Here is a 22,906-nt window from a genome sequence, read left to right as displayed (position 1 = left end):
AAGAATTTATCACAGCAAGTAAGGAGAACACCGGGGATCTTTCCCAAAGCAGTGTCTCCCCACCAGCAAAACTGGGGAAGTTTTAAGCTAAGGGCACATGCATATTCAGGAAGGGGCTTGAGCAGAGAATTTAGCATAAAATTGGGGCAAAGGTCAGGTCGGCAGAGTCAAGTCTTCGTTGACTTAAGTCAGGATGGTCAACATCACCATTCCACCCTCCACCTGGGTAGGGACCTTAGTTCCTGCACAACTCAAGGTATATTATTATGTTTATCCCTTGAGGAGGAACTAGGACTCTGCTTTATCACTGCCTTTTCTCTGTCCCTGTGTTCCTCTGTTCGCTTAACATCACTGATTACTGAGACCTGTTCAAGGGCAAGCACGGGGGCCAGGCTCAGATCACAAAATGGCATAGGCCAAAACGGGTTCTCGTACGTCCAGAAAGCCATTCCTGGTTCTCTGTCTCCAGGGACCCCCTGCCCTGTCTGCTTACACTCCCTTACCTCTTCGGAACAGTCCCTGAGAGCTGAGAGGCTGTATCCTGGGCTTAAGTCCTCAGCAAGTCCGCCGAATAAAGCATAATTCTCAACTTTTAGGTTGTGCATTTATTTCAGTCGACAGGTATGATTGTGTTTTTCCAAAATGGCAGCACCGCCGCCATGTTGTATCTGACACGCCACAGTGAGTGACACGCCTCCCCTGAGGTGGGTTTGTCCCCTTCCTTGAACCAGGTGGACCTTTGTCACTGCCTCCAATAGAATGCTGGACGTGCTGCTGCCTGGCTTCTGGGGGCAGGTCATGAAAGGCAGTATGGTGGGGCTTCCCTGGTGGCGCAGTGGTTACGAATCCTCCTGCCAATGCAGGGGACACGGGTTCGAGCCCTGGTCCAGGAAGATCCCACATGCCGCGGAGCAACTAAGCCCGCCCGCCTAGAGCCTGTGCTCCGCAACAAGAGAAGCAGCTGCAATGAGAAGCCCAGGCACTGCAATGAAGAGTAGCCCCCGCTCACCGCAACTAGAGAAAGCCCGCGCACAGCAACGAAGACCCACCACAGCCAAAAAAAAAAGGCAGTATGGCTTCCTCCTGATTCTCTCTTCAGAACACGTGCCCTGGTGTTAAAATCAAATGCAACTGAGAAAAATCCCCCGAGGAGACAAAACCAGTTAGACAAGCACAATTTAATTTAGCTTATTTTGCAGGACAAGAAAGGTCAACTTGACCTGGGACAGTTCTTGCTTATGCCTCTGAAAATCATAAGCAAAACTTAAATAGTTCCCCCAGTTGGCATGAGGTAACCACTAGCCAACTCTCTTTCATTTAAGAAACTTCGAACCTTGTAACCAATCGCTGTAAGAATCACTGCCCTCACGCTATGGACGCCGCTCTGTAACAACGTCCTCCCAGCCTCCTTCCATGTTCTGGTCTGAGCGCTCCTGGTTTGTTCACTGCCCTCACGCTCTACACGCCGCTCTGTAACAACATCCTCCCAGCCTCCTTCCATGTCCTGGTCTGAGCGCCTCCCGGTTTGCAGACTGTCTGTCTGGAGTGTGCACAGCACACTTTCACTCATCTCTACCTAAGCACTTTGTTGGTTTTACTTCTGTTCTTTATGAACTTCTGACACTGGGAACGCAGACACAGTACTGGCAGGAAGCCGAGGGAATGAACGTGGCGAGCCCTCCAGGGGGCGTGCGGCCCACAGCTCACCCAGTGATGCTCCATCAACCACCAGGCCGGGGAGCGAGTGCTCGGGCGGGGCTCCAGCCGAGGCCCCAGGCTCTGTGCAGCGGAGACAAGCTGACCCATGGTGGCCTGTCTGGATTCCTGACCCATACAAACTGAGAAAGGAGAACTGATGATTGCTCCTTAAAGCCACCGAGTTTAGGGATAATTTATTATGCAGCGGTAGCTGACTAATGCAGGTGGCTCCTGTGCCCTGCCGAGATGTCACCAAAAGCCCTGCTGACATTGCCCTTGGCCTTCAATCCTGTGTCTGCTCTCTCTCTACCCCGCTCCACACATGCAGGCTTGAGTGCAGACCCCAGTGCAGATGCCCGTGCCTGCACCGGCCCGATCATACCCCCACTTAAGAACCCAAAACCTAACTTCACTGCCCAGCCTGCAAACGGGGTCTCGCTCAGGCCAGCTGGCTCTCAGCCCTCCATGCTCTGGCCCTCCTTACAGGGCTGCCCGGTTTGCCTGCCAGCCACCCGAGTATTTACTGCTGCCTGTGCCGCAGGAAACAGCCCAACCCGGAGCCGGGACAGGCCAGGCTCTCTCCCCTCGGAGCCCGCCCCCTCCCACCTCATTCCCAAATGGACCCTCAGCCCTGCGGTGACATGCCCGGAGGCCTGGCAGCTCCTGCGGAAGTTCTGTACGTGAAAGATGGCAGAGAACCTGAAGTCAACAGACAACCCACGTCCACTGCCCGGTCCTGGGGAGCCTCGCTGGTCAAGGAAGCTGCCCAGGGAGGTGGTGAGCAGGGCCCACACTCAGGCCGCCCACAGTGATCAATCCCACCCAGTGTGAGCCGTTTCTACTCCAAAACCTGAGTGCAGAGACTTGAAGTCAACATTCCCTGAAGCTTATCTCTTTAGTAGGAATATAAGAGGGAAAAGCCAATTTTATACAGAGAGATGAGAATGAAAGGTCTCAGCTTCAAAAACAAATCAAAACCCCGGAGGTCAATTAACTCAAGAGAGAGTGGAGGGCTCCCTGGGGCTTGTGGTCCTCGAAGTCCCGCTGGGGTTCGTCTTCAACCCCGTCACCCACAGCAAAGCACACAGTCACACCACTGCACGGTCCCGTCTCCCCCAAGCCCGGGGCCAGCACACAGCCTGAAGACAAGATCCTGTTCCCTGGGCCCGGGGGTGGGGCCCCGTCCCTGCCACGTGCTGGAACCCAAACGACCCTGTGGGTGCAGACCTTTGAGACACACACACTCTCATGTGCAGGTTCCATGTCGAGCCCTTTCTCGGCTTCCGGCTGAGCCGCTGAGACAAGGGTACCCGCGAGTCTCGGACGGGCCGCTCACAACTGGCCCCCCAGCACTCGGGGCTCCGTTGCTCGGAATCAATTATGAAGGTCACCGCCCAACGCGTGTGAAAAATTAAACTAATGCACGGACTTTCTCAACTTTAAGGTTTCCTCCTGCACATACCTCTGCTTGTTCATTCTAGATGGTATGTCACTAGTGCAAACCCCAGTTACACAGCTTTAATAAATGGGGTTCCCACCTCTCCTGCCATGAAGACCGCCCGGCTGGGCCCGGCCTTCCTGACCCCAGGGGAGAGCCTGATCTCATGGTCCCCTTGTACCTACTCCCTTGCCCACCGTTCAAGGGCGACTCCATCAGAACTCAGTGTCTGCTGTCTGGGGAGGGTCTTGTCACATAATAGAACCACTGCACCCTTCTCAAACTCCTGACCACGGCACACACAGCAGAATGACAGGGCCTGGGCGGAGACTGCAGAGGTAATCCCCCGGGGCAGACCATCAGCAGAGCAATTCTTTTTGGGCCCCCGCCCCCAGCTGTGCAAATATGACCAGGGCATAAGGGCGAGTCATCGAAGGTGCTGGGCGGCCAGAGCTCCACCAGCCATCTCAGCTCTTCCTCAAATGCAGGTGGGTCTCTCTTGGGTGTTCAGCATGGGTCCTGGGTAGGGGGAGGGTACACACTCTGGGCCCAGCCCTGCCCAAGGCCACAACTGCAATCCCACATGCAGAAACCTCCGCTGGGCAGGCTGGCCAACAGGCTACCTGCCCACGTCTGGCTGCAGGACAAGGTGGAGGAAACGCCTGTACCACGTACTCAGGCCTTCGCCGGGTGGCGGCTCCCAGAGGAGGGCTCTGAGGCCCGATTCCCGGGACAGGCAGGTGCACGTCTCACCGTGGAGCTCTTGCTTAGGCAGAGCTCTGCCCTGGGTTCTGAGCGGCACCCATCATGCCCGACAGGTGAGGCTCTCTCTGCACAGCAAGACTGATGGGGTGGGGGTGGGGGCACAACGAAGCCAGCAGAGCTCACCCCTCACCTGGCCGTCTGTTCACCTGCAGCTGCGTTGCCGTGGGCGCCGCACCAAGAGCCAGGGGGATCCTCACAGTGCTGGCGTCCGCTCCCAGAGGTGCAGCTGTTCTGACCTCACCTTGGAGAGTCTGAGGACATTCTGAGGCTGGGGGGCCCTGACCCAGGCCAGCGACTGCCCCCTTCACCCATGCAGCCCTCCCATGCAGCAGGAGGACAAGGGCCTTCATCCCGTGCCCCAGGACTCATACGACTCTCCCCCTGGACACCTGCTCGAGAAGCTGGTGTAAAATGGAGGGTTTAGAGTTCCGAGCTGGGCTGTGAGCTGCGGATTAAACAGCAGACGTCTGGTCGGGGCAGAGGTGTTTCCCGGTACCTCGGTCACTCATTCACCCAGGGTCCTGCGAGGTGCCTGACACTGCACAGTGACCCGGGGGACGCAGCTGGCCCTCCCGGGGATGAGGCCGCCAGAGGAACCTTGGTGTGTAAACTCTACGTCCTCCCACAGCAAAGGGCACTAATCCTGCGCCAGGTCTGGGAACATGCATTTTAAACCGATGCCCCAGGTATTCCGACACAAGCAGTCCTCACACCAATCTGGGAGCCTCGGCCCCCAGTAGCCCAGCCCCTCAGTGCAGCCCTTCCCTTCCAGACGCACTCGAGCTGAAATGCAAGGATTTGTGCAGGGAACGTTCGCTGCACCGTCGCCACGACGGCTCTGAAACAAGAACCTGGACACGGTCTAAACAATCAACACCATGCGAATAAGCAGATCACAACATACACACGTCATGAAATATTTCAAGGCCACTGAAAAGAATGCTAGTAGGAATAGTAATCAGCCATGAAACGAAATGAAACTGTTAGTGCTACAACCTGATGGACCCTGGAAATATTATATTAAATCCAGCGACAGAAAGAAAGTGGAATAGAGGTCCCCAGGGCTGGGGGCTGGAGTAGGGAGCTAGTGTTGAAGGGGTAAGGTTTCTGTCTGGGGTGATGAAACAGTCTGGAGATGAAGAACACTGTGAATACACTGAATGCTGCTAAAATGTACATTTAAAAATGGGTAAAATGAAAAAAAATGCTAGTCAAACAAAAGAATAGGGTGCACTTGTGTGACAGAAGCAGAAGGTGATCGGTGCACCCTGCAGAAATGTGTATACGCAGAACCATTTTTGTACAAAGAAAACTGAATTTCACACGGGAGCATGTGTTCACGCACGTGGGCACAGAAAGACATCTTGAAAGCCACGAACCTGTGAACAGTGGTCGCCCTCGGAGTGGGATGTGGGTGCCTTACTTTAAGAACCTTGTTCTGTTTGAATGTTGTTACTGAGAATGACAAACAAAAGTTTTGAAAAAGTGACAGAACATTCAAATCGAGCGGTAACTAAAAGAAAGGCATGATGTGACCTGAAGTTTGTCATTTAGTCAAGAGCACATCTCTTTAAAGGCCCAGCAGCGAGGCCATCCCCCTGAGCGGCCACGTCCACCGGCTGCAAACGATACCGCGACCAAGCTGGGGGTCCTCGTGAGAGCCGGGTGAAGGCCACCTGCTACTCGGTGGGGCGAGAGCCCACACAGCCCCCCAGGGCCCCTCACAGCTGGAGAGAAGCTGTGTGTCACTGTCACTGCGTTTGCAAGCGAAGGATTTATTTGCTTGTGAAGCTGACAGGCCGTGTTTTTCCTCTTTAACTCGAAGGGCTGAGGCAGAGGCAGGCAGCTCTCACTGGTCTTTGAAGTTGGCCTTTCTCTTCTCCACAAACGCGGACATCCCTTCTTTCCGGTCTTCCTGGCGAGAGAAGGGGAAAGGCAGAGGTGGACGGTCACTCTGCATGGGGTCCGGGTGCGAGGCTCTGCCTGTGTCAGGGCTGCTCACTGCCTGCCGGGCTCCTCCCTGCCCTCGGCCGTCCACTCACCGGGTTCTGCGGCGGGATCACCTCGAAAACTGTGAATGATCCCAATTCCCAGGGCTGGCTTGGGAATGGGTATTTTTCCACTAAACACCCCCGCCCCGCCTTTGTGATGGTCATTCAGGAACCACTAACCTATGAGTCGAATAAACTCCCATCTACAGAGAACCTCAGAGGCATGTACTTGGGTCATTCACCAAATCATGACCTGGATTTAGTCGTGCTCTAGGTCAGCGGTGTCCTGAGGGTCAGGAAGCAGGACACGAGAATCCAAGCTCTACCTCTGCATACCTTCCGCTGTGTGCACATATGCACACATGCATGCAATCACACACATGTGCACACACGCACCCGCACTTCCTCAAGAGCTAAAGCCATTTTTAATCTTTCTTTTATAAAACACCTAGATATGACTTTCTGATAATAAAAGATCAGTTTTAATGACTACTAAGAGAATGATTTCGTTTGAGTTACTGGCAGATATCCTAGAAAATAATGCTCCAAGGCTTCAGATTTCAGTATTATAATACATTCGAGCCCCATTCCAAGTAACTGGAACAATCTAGGAAAATTATGAGTAAATGGATTGCATTTTAAATACAGGAGTTGCTGTTTAAGGGTGCAATTTATAAGATCTTTTGCAACAGGAAATAACCCTGTGTAAGTTTCTGTACTTTTGAACTTCCACACAATGTACTTATTTGAAAAAAAATCAATGCTCAGTGATAGAACACATGTGATCCAGCTACAGGGGAAGCTAAGAGTTCTGACCAAAGAGAAATGGTATTTAGTGATAAAACCTATAAGGAAATGCCAGGAACGCGTATGGCTGGACCGTGTGTGATTCTCCGCGTGCATGAGGCTTACTTACGGTAGCAAAAGTTGAATAGAAGAGTTTCTTCTCCAACTTAATGCCCTCTGTTAATGTCATTTCAAAAGCTGAAAAAGAAAACCCAGAAGTTAGGAGCTGAGATTTCAGATGTGGGAACGCAGAACATTTTTGTGGAGACAGGAAACACCCTCGGGGACTGATGTGGACTTTGACTTCACCGACGTTTAAAGTACAGCCTCCCTGCTCAAATGCACCACCCCAGCCGAGACGCCCAGTGAATACTGCTCCCGGCCTCCCAGTGTCCTGCACGGGGACCTGGATGGAAGGTGGGACGGCAAACTCTGTCAAGTCACGAGAGGGCTGAGGAAGCCCACGACACTGAACTCAAAAAGCACGACAAATAATTAAGGACAACACCCAGAAAACAGAACTCTGTGCAGAACAGAGTGAGTCCCGGGCCACCTTTGCAGTGGAGGTGATTCAGGTGCGAGGCTCACGGAAGCGTTTCCTTGGCGGCACCTGTAGCTGGGTCCCCGCGGCCAGCGCCCAGCCAAGGTGACAGGTGCCTTGGGCCTTGCGGCACGTCCCCTCCCCTGCTGCATGCCCCACACGCTCGTGCCTGTGTGAACGCTCTGGCCGAGGCTGGGGGCCCGGGAGGCCGGTGAGCAGAGACGGGGGGCAGAGCGGCTCGCCGCGGGCACACACGGCTGTCCCAGCTCACCGTCCTCTTGACAGGCAACATGGAGCAAAGGGACAGCCTCACTCCAATGCTGAGAACAAATCGCCATGTTAACAGTCAAGTGATTCTGAGGAGGGCCGGTCAGAGCTGCCCCGCCGGCAGAGAGAGGACGTCCAGTCCACGGCGACAGCCGGGACACGCTCTCTGCCCCCAGCTCATCCCGACAGATGGGCGGAGCTGCTGGCCGAGAGGAGCCTCTTCCTCCCAGGTTCCCCAGGCGACCCTTCCCGGGCTTCCCCTGCACGCCAGTGCCAGCCCCCTGCCGCCTGTCCCCCAGGCTGGCCCTGTTCTCGGGTCCTGCTTCCAAGGGGAGCTCAGGCCATTTCAACAGAGTTTGTGAGCGAGCAACTAGAAACTAGAACTCTACGAAGAGCCAAAATTGAAATACCAAGAACCCTAACAATTTTTGTCCAGACCGGTTAAGACGCATAATTCTGACCCCAAATTGTCAAGCCTCACAACTACTGTGCGGCCTTCTCCACTCTCCTCCCTACCTGCATTCACTGATTCTTTGGCCATCGCTGTTACAATTTTAGAGTTGCTGGCAATCTTTTCTGCACACTTTACAGCTTCTTCCACCAGTGTCTCAACAGGAAGAACTTTGCTTACAAGACCTAAAACACGAAAAGGTAAACAACACGTGGAAGCAGCTGGTTCTCGTTCTCTAAGCCACAGCACGGGCCTCTGGGGGCCGACAAGGCAGCAGGGACACAGGAAAGGCCCACGGTGCCCCCTGGTAGGGCCGCCACCCTTGGCTGCTGCCGTCACTGGGCTCTTACAGTCACAGGTCACTGCGGGTCCAGGAGAGGGCATGCCTGCGGAGGGTCTCGGAGACCCTGTTGCTCACGCTGGCTCTGGGAAGCGGGGCGGTTTCACTATTGCTCTTTAACCTGCATGCATGCCTCAGTCACTCCTTTGAGCATGTGGTATTTCAAATAAGAAAACAAAGGCAGTGAGTCTCCTGGGATCCCAGGACACGGGAAAGCTCTGTGCTGATCACCGGTGGGAGCCCCTGGACGCAGCCCTCCCCCCTCCACTCAGCTTCCTGAGGGGGCAGCTCCACGGGCGGCTGTGGCCCGTACCTGCTTGCTTGGCATCCTGGGCTGAGATCCGGTCACCAGTGAGGACCATCTCCATGGCCAGTGACTTTCCGACGGCACGGGTCAGTCTCTGCGTGCCCCCTGCACCTGCGGGGCAGAGGGCTGCTGGGCACGGCTGGCTCTGCGGCCAGGATGCACAGACGTGCTGTCCCCAAGTGCCCCAGGGCTGAAGATGGGCCCCTTGGGTGGGGTGGGTGGGCAGAACCCAGGCGTCCAGCAGGTGGGGAAGCTGGGGGAGGCTCCCTTCCACACTCGGGCCCCCCTGCCTGGTGCCCTGGGTCCCCTGCACCAGTACCTCTCATGCAGGAGTCAGACTACGGACAGACACACGGAGCTCGCGGCCCAGGGCCCCAGACCCTGACCCGACCCAACCCAACCCAGAGGGCAGCTGGGGGTGGCCTCCGAGCACAGCTTGCTCCGCTCCAGGTGTGGGACGATGCAAGGCCCCCCCGTCCCAGGGCTCTGAACGTGCCCCTCTCTTCCGGGCTCCCGCCTCCCCGGGCCCTGCTGCCCGCCCCCTCCTGCTCACTCCATGGCCTCCAGCTGGAAAGAGAGTGGTCTGCCCGGTCATCCGCCCATGGTGAACCCCAGGGCTGCCAGAGCGAGCCAAGGAGCCACCTGAGGGGGGCACCCACAGTCCAGCAGACTCGGACACTGCCTCAATGCAGTGGAGACCTCAGGCACTGGGATGGGAAGACCCTGGTGGTCACCCTCAGCTGACCCCAGACACCCTCTCCTGACCCCACGGCTGCTCCCTGCCCAGCCCAGCTGGCTCGGGAGAGGCCCTGGGCTCCAGGCTCTACACCCAGGGCAGAGACCCTGGGGGGACACAGCCCGGAGTCCTCGTCAGGTGGACTGAAGGGCAGAGGCGTCACTGTTGGCCCACTGTTCCTGTCGCCCTGCCCACGGGGGACCTGATTCCCTGCTCTGAACCTGGGTGAGCCCACGGGACTCACTCTGGCCACCGATACGTGAGCTCTCAGTGTTGGCCCGTGGTCCCCGTGTTCTTTTCTCTGAGCTGCTGACCGATAAAGATCCAGCGCAGATGTGGCTCACAAGCAAGACTCACTGCGGTTAGAACGCACCGTGCGGCCAGCCTTTCCTATTCGTGTCGGGCAAGGGACGCGGCCACCCCAGAGGAGCCGGCACAGCTCCGAGGCCCCCAGGTTGCTCTCAGCGCTGCTGTGCCCACGTGGCCTTAGTGTGCAGACAGGAAGCCACCGTCCAGGCTCACACGACAGCCCCATGTGCTTCTGTCTGACACTGGAACAGCCCAAATGCCCCCAAGACGTGGGCAGACGGTGGACGATGACTTGAAGAACCGATGCCAAAGCTACCATCAGTCTTTACCTGGGATGGTTCCTATGAGGATCTCTGGCTGCCCAAACTGGGCTTTCTCTCCAGCATAAATGATGTCACACATCATAGCAAGTTCACAGCCACCACCGAGCTGCAAGACAACACGAGGTACCACGGAGGAACCCAGTCAAAAATCACTCTATTTGCTTATTTGAATTTTCTATTGAAGTGAAACACAGTCTAGGGTACAGCAAAGATTAACACAGAGATGCAAAGTTAGTTAACTGTTCCCAACTGTTCCCACAAATTACCTACACAGTTGATGCCAGCAAACTTTCTGTAAAGGACCAGACAGCAAATGCTTGTGGCTTTGCAGGTCCTACAGTGTCTGTCGTGGCCACTCCACTCTCTGCCGTGGGGGCTCGAAGGCAGCCAGGAGGGGGGAACCGACAGCCATAAACTCTGCCCGCTGACCCGCTCACCCCAAGGGAGCTTTACTAAGGAATTGTGAGTTCAAACGCCCTCCTGGCTTCTCTACAGGCCACAACCAGTCCCAGCACCTCTGAGCTGTCCAGGCGCCTATAGGAGACCCCGATGGACCAAACAAGGGACACAGAGCTTTCAACAGTAGTGAAAGAGGTTAGTTTACAGGGCAGTGCAGGTTGGAAAGTCATCAAAACTGCACAGAGAGCCAACACGTGTGCCCTGAACGTTGCAGCGTGGGAAGAGCACTCCCGGGGAGCCTCAGGACTGGGGGGACTTTACTAACAAAGGCATCCGAAGCCCAGCAGCTGAATCCCCACTGACACAGCAGATGCTGAAACACGTCCTCTGTCTACAGTTCCGGGCTCTTCAGCATCACTGCTCAGAAAAGGCCTGCGAGCCTGGGAACGAGACTCAGGTCTCCCCCAGATAAAAATCAGTTCTGCTGCACACACACAGTACAATTCCTTCAGGTGTTCTGAGTGCAAGGAGGGGGCATGGGCGGACACTCACGGCGTAGCCATTGACAGCAGCTATGACTGGCTTCTTGACCCAAGTGAGTCGGTCCCAGTGGCTCAAGAACTTGCTGGAGTAACAGTCCTGGAACGTTAGATTCTGCATTTCCTTGATGTCGGCTCCAGCTGGGGTGGAAATGAGGTCCCAGTTACCAGAGCAAGACCGCACACCAACAGGTAGCTACTGAGTGTGCCCTGCCAGCAGGCATCAAGGGTTGCAGGGGACGGCCACGTGGACACACAGCTGGGCAGGGGGGACAGTGCAACACACTGTGATACGAGGTGATGCAGAGGGATGCGGACAGGAAACAGAGCGGAGGGGGACTCAGAAGACGCGGGGCTCCTCACTAGTCACTCGCACCCGAGACGTGACTGCCCCTGAACAGACTGGTTTTGCTGGCGGAGCACACTCAATGTTAAACGTCAGAGGGGCCCCTCCAAGCAGCCTGGGGTTTGGTCCGCTTTACGTAAATAAACCCCCAAGTCGCAGAATCTTCCTGATGCATTCACGGAGATGTAAGGCTGCCTGCCTCACGCCACAGGTGCAACCGCACACCTGGGCAGCCTGCCACCACACTGCCCACCTCACCTGCAAACGCCTTCTCCCCGCCCGTGAGGACGATGGCCCCCACAGCCGGGTCCTCCTCGAAGGCCTGCAGCGCCTGGTTGAGCTCCTCCATCAGGCCATCGCAGAGCGCGTTGAGTGCCTTGGGGCGGTTCAGCTGGACCAACCCCACGTTGCTGTTCTTCCCCTTCTTGGCTGTGATGATGTATTCAAAGGCTGCGCCTGGGGGGAGGGGGAAAAGGGGATTTCCGCTCACGGAGGCACCAAGCCGGGGAGATGCACCCGTCAGTGGACAGAGTGACCCTGACAGGACCCCTGAGGGCCCCTGCTCAGTCCCGGGTGGCTGCATCATGCAGCTTGCGTGCAGCCAATTATTATTGGCTTTTACAGTGCTCTCTGCTTTTGCGGATGCTGAAACACTTCCTTAAGTTAAAAAAACCCCAGCAATGAAGAGCAGCCTTCCTTCTCCTGAATGCCTTGGTCGGCCCTTCCCAGAATGCGCACTAGAGACAGCCTGGGATCCTGTAGAAACAAGGGATGAGGAAACGCCTTCTTTAAACAAACGCCAACTAGGTGAGGGCAATTAAGCTGCAAACAGAACAGAGTTCCAGCCCTGCTGGGTGGACAGTCTGGTGGGAGGCACACAGGCAAAGGGCAACTGCCAGGGCCTGGGGGGGGGGGCAGCCCGCTCAGAGCTGGGGCCAGCAATGACCTGGAGAAGAAGGTTAGCCAAGGTGGTGGCTTCCTTGAATGGGGAATCAGGGATCACGGTACCTATCCCATGCGCTTGTGGGTAAGTGTCTGAAATCACACGTGTAAAGGCAGCATGCCTGTCACATACAAGACCAGGAATGATGGCTGGGTACAGGCCAGGATGCAGAAGCGGGTGGTCAAAGAGAACTCAGGTAAAACCCACACGACTTGGTAGCTAGGTCAAGTGGACACACAGGTGAAGGAAGAGGCCGCAGAGATTCTTTCCCAGCGACATCGACATGGCCAAGAGTTCCTGCAAAATGCGGGGGGGGTGGCGAGTGCGCTCAGGAGAGAGGAGGGGCGCCCCGCTGGCTGGGGTGGGGCAGAACCTGAAGGACACACCCGGGGAGAAGCAGTGGACATGGGGAGGCCGGGGCAGGAGGCACTGCAGGACAGCACGTGCGACCCTTTCCAATTGCAGAGGCGCTAACCGCACGTTCTCTTAAAGTCTGAGGACTTTCACACCGAAAGCTGAAATGGCCAGAGGTCTTGGCACTCCGTCCCGAGTCCCCGGAGTTGAGACCCTAGTGACCCCAGGGCTCCGCGAGCTCAGGCAGCAGGTGCTGGGAGGGGTCCGGCCCTGGGATGAGGGCCCGGAGGACCCCCACCGCGGGCCCGCCCCCCCCCTCGGCCCCGGACTCACTCGAGGCGAAGGAGCGCGGCGCGGGGCAGCCGGGCCAAGTGCCCAGCAGGGCGCGGACGCTGGGCTGCAGGACGCGCAGGGCGGCCATGGCTCTTGCGTGACGACACGTCGCTCCGGCCGCCCCCCCTCCCGCAGAGCCGGCCCCCGGAGCCGCCCCCTGGCCGCGCCAGTCAGGGCCCGCCCCGCCTACGGGCCAGCATCGCGAGAACTCGCAGGTCTCGCGAGATCAGCCGGGCGGCGGAAGTGGCCGGGCGACGGGCCTAAGGTTTAGGAGCGAAGGTCAGGGTATGGGGACAAGGGTTAGGGTGCGGGGGGAGGGGGACCGGTGTCCAGGAGGAGGGGCCGGGGCGGGGACGAGGGGTGGAGGTTCAGGTTCAGGTCCGTCCCCTGGTCCGCGCCGCCTTTTGGCGGACCCCAAGTCGTAGGAAGTAGCCCTGAAGACCTGAGAGCAAACCCTCCGGGCCGGCCGAGCCGTGGGGGTGGAAACACGCGGGGACCGCGCGCCGCAGCCCGAGCCCGGGGTGTGACCGCTCGGGGTCGGCCGGGACGCCCTCGTGGTCGGGAGGGACCGCCGGGAGGCCTCTCGAGTGCGCAGGCCCGGGGTGCTGGCCCGCCGGGCTCCTGGCGGAGCTGTCCGCCGGCCTGCGCCGCCTCTGTTCTTTAGGCCCCGGCAGTGCCCTTGGCCTTTGGCTCTTCCCGCCGTTTCCGGGAAACGGCGTGTGTCTGGGTGCGGGGCAAGCGGGTCGTCCCCGCACCCGGGTGACTGCGCCTCGAGCCACAGCTGGGTCCCGGACTCGCAGCTGGAGGCAGTGGCTGTGGGGCATGTAAAGTCAAACGTGCTGAGGACGGGTAGACTGGAGCTCGCTAGAGCTGGGCGGATACACCTGTGACCTGAAGTCAGCCCTCAGGGCAACGTGCAGTTGTAACCCGCGCAGAAAGCCAGACTCTGACAGCGGGTGTTTATAGGACACCAAGCAAAGGAGTGGGAGACAAGCCTCAGATCCACTCAGACCAGCTCAGATAAGCCTCCGACCAACTTGGTCTTTGAGTTAGGGGATTTTTTAAAATGGGGAACAAAGAAAGAGGCTGGGATTCGTCATCGTTTTGTGACATTTCTGTGACATTTCTGAATCTAGTTTCAGGAGTCAGGCTGTCTCTGGTTTACATTCTCAGGCCTGGCAGTCCATGGCTGGGGGGGTGGGGCAGTCTGTGAGCTCATCTTGCCCTGGAGAAACAACCTGAGTTTGTACATTAACCATGATGTCTACAAGGCAATTTTAGTACATTAGCGATGTTATCAACAGCAGCCATCTTAGTCACCTGACTCTGGTTGATTAGTGTTCAGTTAGCACAGGATTGAGGTCAGAGGGAACAAAAAAGGGAATAAAGTTTTGGGTGGAGAGATGAATCATGAACTCAGTAAGGGAACTCGGTTTTAGGGGGCCTTGGTTTCAATAGCACGGAGAAATCAGAGATAATACTGCTAAGCAGTGTGGGAAGGAGTTGAGAGGCAGAAGTAAGTGCTTAGACAAGGAAAAGATAAGTTATTAACAAAATGCTTCCTTTTAGAGGCATCAGGTAACTGATTTTTTCATTGCCAAGCACTGTGGCAAACATCTACCTTCTTATTTCTCTTCCTGTCCCATTTCGTGGTCCCGGTGCTCATGAAGTGTGTGCAGTATTATTCATAGCAGCTGCACGAGGTGGCTGAGGAACATTTTGCAACATTAAACAATTCATATCACTCTGAAATGTATGTATTTATAGGTCTAGATATAACACGAGTGCAGCATAACACTCTTTACATTGGTAACTTGGTATATCTATTGAACACTAGACTGTGAGTAGTTTTATTTGTATAAAATAAGATGTAATTAAACTTTAACAGTGAAATCATTTATTTAAATTACTTTGATTTATAAATTTCAAATGTTTAGGCACATATTATTGGCCTCCGTTTGTATTCGTGCCCAAGTTCTGCAAATTCAAGGGTGGAGATAAAAAGATCACCTACATGGGAATTCCCTGGAGGTCCAGTGGTTAGGATGCTTTCACTGCTGGGGCCCGGGGTTCCATCCTTGATCAGGGAACTAAGATCCCACAAGCTGCGTGGGGTGGCCAAAAAAAAAAAAAAAGAAGTCATCTACAAATGAAGAGCAAAACGGATATTTTCAGGTAAATAATAAAATCCAAATCAGAATTGACTACTTAGCAAAACTTTATTTCAGGGCTGAGGAAAGACTAAAGACATTTTCATGCAAAGAGAAACAGATTACCAAAACTCTTTACCAAAGGAGCCTCTGTCTTAGTATGGGCTGCAGTACTGTGACAGGTACCCAAAGGGAAATGGCTCCAACGTAAAGGAAGTTTTTTCCTAACCCCCCAGGGCTGGTGTTGAGGTCAGGTGGCTGCTATCCTTCATGAAGTAATTTAGGGACGAAAGCACACGTGACAAAAGAAAAAAATATATAAATTGGACTTCACCAAAATTAAAAACTTTTATGTTTCAGAGGATACATTGAAGAAAGTGAAAAGCCACCCCACAGAATGAGAGAAAAAATCTCGCAAATCATAGATCTGATAAGGGTCTTGTGTCTAGAATATATAAAGAATACTTTCAACTTGCTAACCTAAAAAATAAAACAGCCAGTTATTTTACCATTTTTCTCTATAGAGAAAAGGGAGGAAGTTGGGAGGGGTTGTTTTGAAGAAAAGTCAATTGGAGGAAAATGAGAGTTCAGGGTGATGACAGGTTCTCGTTGGCCTGGCAGCTGGGGCCGTCACTTTCCTGTAAGAGATGCAGTGAATCTCTTTGCTGTTGGTGATCCTTCTCCTTAGGTCTGTAATTGACAGTCAAGAGATACCTGCCTGGGCTTCCCTGGTGGCGCAGTGGTTAAGAATCTGCCTGCCAACGCAGGGGACACGGGTTCGAGCCCTGGTCTGGGAAGATCCCACATGCTGTGGAGCAACTATGCCCATGCACCACAACTACTGAGCCCGTGTGCCACAACTACTGAAGCCCGTGCTCCGCAACAAGAGAAGCCACCGCAATGAGAAGCCCGTGCACCACAACGAAGAGTAGCCCCTGCTCGCCACAACTAGAGAAAACCCACGCACAGCAGCGAAGACCCAACGCAGCCAAAAATAAATAAAATAAAAATAAAAAAAGGTACCTGCCTGAGAGCTCCCTCTGCTGGCCTCCCAACTCCATTTTAAATGAGGTTTCCCTTTATTAATTTTCACAAACTCAGTAATAAGACAATTAGAAAATGAGCAGAGGATGAACGGACATTTCTACAATGAAGATATACAAATGGCTGATAAGCACACAAAAAGATGCTCAACATCGTTAGTCACTAGGGAAACGCAAATCAGTTGTATCATGAGATACCACTTCACACCTACTAGGATGGCTATAGTCAAAAAAGATAGGTAAATGTTGTGAGGATGTGGAGAAATTGGAACCCTCATACAGTGCTGGTGGGAATGTAAAATGATGCGGTCACTTTGGAAAGTCTGGCAGTTCTTCAAAAGGTTAAACATAGAGTAACCATATGACCCAGCAATTCCACTCCTAGGTATATGCCCAAGAGACGTGAAAACGTGTCTACACAAAAACTTGTACATGATTGTTTAGAGCAGCATTATTCTTAATAGCCAAGAAGTGAGAAAACACCCAAATGCCCACCAACTCATGAATGGGTAAACAAAATGTGATAGCTCAATACAGTGGATACATTAGAATTTATGAGAATATACAGTGGAATATTATTTGGCAATAAAAAGCAGTGAAGTGTACTGATATGTGCTACAACACGTATGAACCTTGAAAACGTGATGCTGGAAGAAGCCAGACCCAAAAGATCACACAGTGCATGATTCTATTTATATGAAATGTCCAGAATAGGCAAATCCATAGAGGCAGAAAGTAGATTAGTGGTTGCCAGGGCCTGCAGAAGGGGGTAGTGGGTACTGCTAAAGGGTAGGGGGTTTCTTTATGGGGTGATGAAAATGTTCTAAACTTGATGTGTTGGTTGCACAACTCTGAAAATATATTGTAAACCAATGAATTGTACACTTTAAATGGGTGAAGTGTATGGCATGTGAATTCTAATCAATAAAGCTGTTTATAGAAATGAACTGCCTGATTTGGTTAAATCACAGGTGATGTCACTGGGTACCACAGGTGATGTCACTGGGTAGTTGCAGCTTCTATTGCCATAGGTGGCCCTTGGGCATCAGGAGAAGCCCAAGACTTTGTAGCAGTCCGACTGAAATGAGGTGTGTGTGTGTTGGAGCTGCTGCTGGTGGCCTGAGACCCAGCAGGAGAGTCCAGCACCTGCCCACAGCCGCATGAGCATGTGGGATGGTGATGACGGACCAGCTGCAGGTCAGAGCGCCGGCTGTCCCCGCTGTTGGATTCAAGCGGTACTACACAGAGGGGACAAAAAGCAGAGTGCCTGGCCCACCCCGCGCCCCACAACTCCTGGGGTCTAAGGTGCTCCCTCCCCCAGAGTCAGAGCGCTGCCCTGTATCCCTGACCATAAAGTCAGTGCGTCACATTTCTGTGACTTTGCCTTTCCTCCGATCACCCAGGCCTTCCATCCAGGTGAGGTCAGGTGTGAGTGGGATCAGGGCATTTTTACACCTTGGCCTGCGATGGCCACCATGAGGGCACTCAGCCACGTGGTCCCTGCCTTCGTGGTGTAGAGTCCTGCCAATCAACAAGAGGCTCCAGGGGGCTGAGCTAGAATTAAGTTTAAGCCCCCAGACCCCGTTTTGGCCATTCCCACTGAGGGATGGTCAGAGCAGAATCTCGAACTTTCTAAACAGGCCTACGTAATCCCTTATCATCCTGACCTTTACTAGGGAAAGGTTGGCTGGCAGAGAGGAGGGAGGAGGTGAGAAGGGCAGAGTGGAAATCTTTGAGGCTGTCCCACCTCCTGGCAATACCGTGGCACAGTGGGTAAGAATCCGCCTGCCAATGCAGGGGACATGGGTTCGAGCCCTGGTCCAGGAAGATCCCACATGCTGTGGAGCAACTAAGCCCGTGCACCACAACTACTGAGCCCGCGTGCCACAACTACTGAAGCCCATGTGCCTAGGGCCCGTGCTCCTCAACAAGATAAGCCACCGCAATGAGAAGCCTGCACACTGCAACGAAGAGTAGCCCCTGCTCGCCTTTGACTAGGGCCTTGACTAGGGCCCTTGCTGCATGGCCAGTGGCAACTGTGAAGGGATGGGAAAGCCAAACACAGGACACAGGGTAGTTTCAAAGGTGACAAAGTCAGCTGATGGGACAAGGACAGTGGGGCTGCAACCTGAGAATGTGGCGGCAGCCATTGGGCCCCACTGGCAGCCCAGAGAGAGGCCCCAGTGTGCCTGGAGTGGCCCAGGCCCAGCAAGGAGGCTTCCTGCACTGCAGGACGAGCACACAGATGTGTTTCTCACAGCCCCACGAGGCTGCACCAGTAGCTTGATTTCAGGGGTTACACCAGGGACCTCCCTGTGGGCGTACCTGTGAGGGACCCAGAGACCAGTGGTGTGTTTGTCTGTGGAGCTGGGACCCAAAGTCTGCAGGCTGAAGTGTCCCCAGGGTAGACCAGACCACTGGGACGTTGGCAGCAGCCCAGTGACCCTGCTGGGCTTCAGCTTAGCTGACCCTTGGGGGAACCTCGCAGGAGGGAGCTACACTGAGCTGGGGACTTTGCTTCAGGCGGCAGAATGGGGGGTAAAGTTTCCCCCTGCAAACAGGGACACCGGGTCAGGGTGGCTGCAGGCAGATGGGCTGTTTCATTGGAATTACCAGGTCGCCTGGCGTTTCCTCATCAGTCGCGGGATGTCAGGCTGAGCGACAAGGCCAGTGTCTGGCTCAGCGTTATGGCTGGTCCCAGGCCCAGCGTTTTAGCCAGGAGTTGGCGCTGCTGACCCCGCGCCGCCTCTGGGTCCAGTGGTCACCGCCATCGCCGAAGGCGCGACTCTCGGGCTCCCTGCCGGGCTTCGTGCCTCTCCTGCCCTGCGGGGACCGGACGAGGTGAGCCCCCGCCTGGGACGGGCACGCTGCGAGCGGGGCGCTTCATCCTGGCTCTTTCCTTGGCGGGGGGGGGGGGGGGGGGGGACCGCGACCAGCGTGAAGCGCACGGGGCGGGGTGGGGGGGTGGTCACCAGCCATCTCTCGCGGGCCGCGGTGGGGGAGGGGTGCGGGGACGCAGAGGAGCTTGGGGAGGCGGGACTCAGAGACGGGGGATGGGCAGGGGGTGCTCCGCGGGTTGGGGGGTGCGGGGGTGGGGAGTGGAGAGTGAAGAGCCCAGGGCCACGGGCCCAGCAAGCAGCAAACATGCAGCAAACATGCAGCAAGCAGCACGCGAGCCACCCTCCGCCGCTGCCGTTCCCCGGGCAGCGGGCCATTACTAGCAGTCATGCCGCGGGCGCCTTGACCTGCTTGGTGGCAAGACCAGCCACCGAAACTGCTCAGGATCAGGAGCCGGTCAGCCTGCAGTCTGGGCACAACGGGAGAGTTTTCAGAGACTGCTTCAGGTCCATGGCAACACCTCTCCCCAAGCCTTTCTTTTATTTTTTATTTTTTATTTTTTTTAAAACATACTTCTAATCACCTTGTTTCTACTGCTATTGTCTTTTTTTTTTTTTAAAATTTATTTTTATTTATTTTTGGTTGTGTTGGGTCTTCGTTTTCTGTGCGAGGGCTTTCTCTAGTTGTGGCAAGCGGGGGCCACTCTTCATCGCGGTGCGCGGGCCTCACTATCGCGGCCTCTCCTGCGGAGCACAGGCTCCAGATGCGCGGGCTCAGCAATTGTCCCAAGCCTTTCTTTTAAAGGGCAGGCATCCCTTGCATGCACATTTCATTGGAGAAACGATCACATATTTATGCGACTATTTTCTGTCTCCACTCACTGAGCTCCATGAGGGCTGGGATTCTGTCCCTGCTACTCAGGGGTGAGTCTTCACAGCTTGATTATTTGCATAGGTACTGCCTTATTGCTTAAGAAGCAATTAGATTCCTAAACCCCTTTTCACATTCCAGGAAGTGGCACTGGGTGACTGGCAGCATCCTGGGAGGCTATTCTCTGCAAACAGGGATTCCAGGAAGGGGACAGCTGGCACAGTTGGAGGTGGGTCTACTGCATCCAGTAAGCTGACCCTCCCCACTCCTGTCCATCCTTGGCTCCCAAAATATTGGCAGCCAGGTCTATATGCTCCAGGCAGGAGACTGGAAGACTCTTCCCAGGGAGCATGACCAACCCAAGAGGAAAGACCTAGGGATATGGATGGAGGTTCCCCAAATAACAGCCTCCCCAGAATCAAGCTCAAATCTGACGAGCCCCACTCACAAACATCCATCTGGCCTACCATTCCTCGTCACCAGCAGACACACATAACCTGACCTCTTAGAGAGCTTCTTCCTGGAAGACAGAGCCAAAAGAAACAGGAAGAACCCAGAGCACAGCGACCGAGCAGGAGCATAGCACTTCGCGTCTGCAGACCAGCGAGGACGATCCCCCTGGAAGATGAGGCAAGAAGAGACCCTCCCCTTTCTAAAAAGAAACATTTGTACAGAAGAAAGGGCTCCTGGAAATGAACACTATGACAGCAGAAACGAAAGCCTCAATGGAAGAAATCACACAGAGTGTCACTGGGTTGACGTGCGTTATAACAAAATAGCTCCAACCGAGGAGGTCAACGGAAGCAATTGCTGGTCAACGGACCAGCAATCTTGGTTCCGCGATAGTAAGCAAAGACTAGCAAACTACAGCTTTAAGCTTAAGCATAAAGCAGAGTTTATTTAAGCATAGGTACACTCTCAGAGAGGGAGAGAGAGAGAGAGAGAGAAAGCGGGCTGTTTCTGAGAGCGGGCTGTTTCAGCGAAGTGAAGCAAGACCAAAGCAAAGTTTATCAAAGCAAAGGTACACTCTCAGAGAGAGAGTGGGCTGTTTCTGTGAATTGAAAGCAGCATTCCCATACAGGCTTAAGGGTGCTTTTAAGGAGCATTTTGCAGGGAGGCGGGGGCGAGTGACAGGGGATCATTATTTGATCGACAGTCCCGAGCTATGTAACAAGTTTACTGCTGCGCAGGCTCTCATCCTTCAATCGCTAAGAAATGCCCACGGGGGCGGGGGGCAAAACCATACATAGATTTTATTATAATGATGGTATAATGAGTTTGGGTTTACTATAGGTTATACACCTGTCTGGTCTGGGCATGCGCAGCCCAGGGAAGTTCCCTTGTGTTACTGTGCCCCTCTTTAACAGGATAAGCTGCCCACCATATGACCATAGTTTCAACTGTTCTGGGTGGGGTCAGGGGAGAGTCCCCAGATGGTTGGGTGTGACTTGATTGCTCCTTCTGGTCTTTCTCACCACTGTCACCTTCTTGCTGCTAATGTCAGGGAGGGTCTCCAGATGGTTGGGTGTGACTCGATTGCTTCTGCTTGTCTTTCTCGCCACTGTCACCTTCTTGCTGCTAATGTCTAACTACCTAACAAAAGGAGAGCACAAACATAAAGATGGAAAGCAGGAGAGAACATATGTGAGCATTCAAGGGCCAGGCTCGAAGTCTGACAGCCTAAATTAAGGACTTTAGAAAGAGGTAAGAGTAAACCCTCAAGAGTTTGCTTAGGGATGAGTCATCAGTAGAAACAATTGATTAGTGAAATAATCAATGACATCATTTACCAGGATTGAAGGACAGGAGTTTCTAGACTGAGGGCCCTTTGAGTGCCCAACACAGTAAGTAACAATCGAGGCACATGGAAGCACCACGTTGTGAAACTTCAGGAGACGATCTTAAAAACTTCCAGGGAGGAAAATGTCCCCACTGCTTGTAAAGGATTAGAAATTAGAATGGCTGTGGATTTCTTCACAACACTCCTAGGAGGGAGGAGAAAGGGAGCAATGCCTTCAGAGTTTGAAGGAAGAGGATTCTGACCTAGAATTCTATGTCCAGCCAAACTACAAATCAAGTATGAGGGCAAAATGAAGACATTTTCAGCTTTGCAGTATCTTTAAAAAAAATGATCTCCCAGACACCTCTTTTCAGCTTCACCAAAACAGGAAAGTGAATCCAAGAACAAGAGTATATGGCTGAGGAGGGCAACACAGGGAGAGAGAAGGGCTCCTCCTGGAGAAGGAGGAACACCCCAAACCGAAAGACTACCTGCCCAGACTGGAGCTAATTCCCCTCCCTGACTACCCTCACCCACAGGGAACAGGTGGCCACGGAAAGTCCACGGAGGCACGGGTGCGCCGTGGTTTGGAGCAGCAGGACCCAAGTGTGGCTGAGAAGGAATGACGTGCCCTAACTGGGTTTACAGGGAAGCCTGAGGACCCTTTTAGCAGAAGGCAGGCGCTTTCTAATACCTGCAAGGCAGTAGGGGAGACCTGCCGGAACTAGAGGAATTCTCCAGAAATGCCTGCAGGCTTGAATATGTCTTCCTCTCCTGGGGCCGGAGGGGGAGGGAGGGACGTAAGACTTGTTTTTCCCTTTACTGTTTATCTTGAACTTTGTACTTTATGTGTGTTGCATCCTGTGTTTGTAGACTTGTGACTGTGTATACACACACACACACACACACAGAAGTGTCGTCGCCTGGAGGCTTTCTCCCCGTCCCGCCCTGACATCTCAGCACTCACCGTCCACGCGCTCCACCGGGTCGGGAGGTGACGGCGCTCGCCTCCGCGTCTGAAGCTAGAAGGAGGCGCCTCCTCCGCCTTCTGGTCGCCGTCCCCACGTCTCCTTAGGAAGGGGACACAACCCGACTGGCCAGCCGGCCGCCCCGATTCTCCCTCGGTGGGGACGCTTGCCCACACCGGCACCGGGGGATACTCACGGACCCTTCCGCACTCGCCGTCGCCCTCCCCGGCGGCCCTCCGCCACCATCCTAGGGCGTGGGCCAGACCCATAGGGGCAGCCCCAGGCCCAACCCAGAGGGGCGCGCGGAGCCAAGGGGGCCCACGCGGGGGACGGCCTTGCCCCACGCCCCTTGCTCCACCTCCGGTCCCGCCTTCCGCCCCGCCCCGGGCCC

General features: G+C 54.6%; 2 protein-coding genes across 10 annotated transcripts; both read right to left on the bottom strand.

Moving 5' to 3' along the window:
- Positions 1 to 4,764: 4,764 nt before the first annotated feature.
- ECHS1 (enoyl-CoA hydratase, short chain 1) lies at positions 4,765 to 13,015 on the bottom strand. Of its 2 annotated transcripts, XM_057531196.1 has the most exons (9): positions 12,867 to 13,000; positions 12,387 to 12,476; positions 11,495 to 11,692; positions 10,904 to 11,031; positions 9,959 to 10,058; positions 8,591 to 8,695; positions 8,003 to 8,122; positions 6,809 to 6,876; positions 4,765 to 5,816 (listed from the first exon to the last, which is right to left on the bottom strand). In XM_057531196.1, the coding sequence occupies exons 1-9, from the start codon at positions 12,952 to 12,954 to the stop codon at positions 5,751 to 5,753; spliced, it is 963 nt and encodes a 320-aa protein (XP_057387179.1). In that variant the 5' UTR covers positions 12,955 to 13,000; the 3' UTR covers positions 4,765 to 5,750. The 2 variants fall into 2 exon arrangements, with proteins under 2 accessions (XP_057387179.1, XP_007173388.2); XM_007173326.2 differs by lacking the exon at positions 12,387 to 12,476 and having other exon boundaries at positions 12,867 to 13,015.
- Positions 13,016 to 15,263: 2,248 nt separating this feature from the next.
- LOC130705025 (uncharacterized) lies at positions 15,264 to 22,905 on the bottom strand. Of its 8 annotated transcripts, none has more exons than XM_057530726.1 (6): positions 22,515 to 22,905; positions 21,243 to 21,356; positions 20,270 to 20,385; positions 19,278 to 19,366; positions 18,673 to 18,882; positions 15,264 to 15,654 (listed from the first exon to the last, which is right to left on the bottom strand). In XM_057530726.1, exons 1-5 carry the CDS (start codon positions 22,782 to 22,784, stop codon positions 18,821 to 18,823), a joined length of 651 nt encoding a protein of 216 aa, XP_057386709.1. In that variant the 5' UTR covers positions 22,785 to 22,905; the 3' UTR covers positions 15,264 to 15,654; positions 18,673 to 18,820. The 8 variants fall into 8 exon arrangements, 5 of the variants coding, with proteins under 5 accessions (XP_057386709.1, XP_057386710.1, XP_057386708.1 ...); XM_057530727.1 differs by having other exon boundaries at positions 19,305 to 19,366; XM_057530725.1 differs by having other exon boundaries at positions 18,673 to 18,877; positions 19,305 to 19,366.
- Between the last annotated feature and the right edge of the window lies 1 nt (position 22,906).

This window comes from Balaenoptera acutorostrata, chromosome 16 (genome assembly GCF_949987535.1).
Source record: "Balaenoptera acutorostrata chromosome 16, mBalAcu1.1, whole genome shotgun sequence".
Taxonomy (NCBI): Eukaryota; Metazoa; Chordata; class Mammalia; order Artiodactyla; family Balaenopteridae; genus Balaenoptera; species Balaenoptera acutorostrata.
Note: the sequence above shows the minus strand (reverse complement) of the source record. Positions and strands in the feature narration are given on the sequence as shown.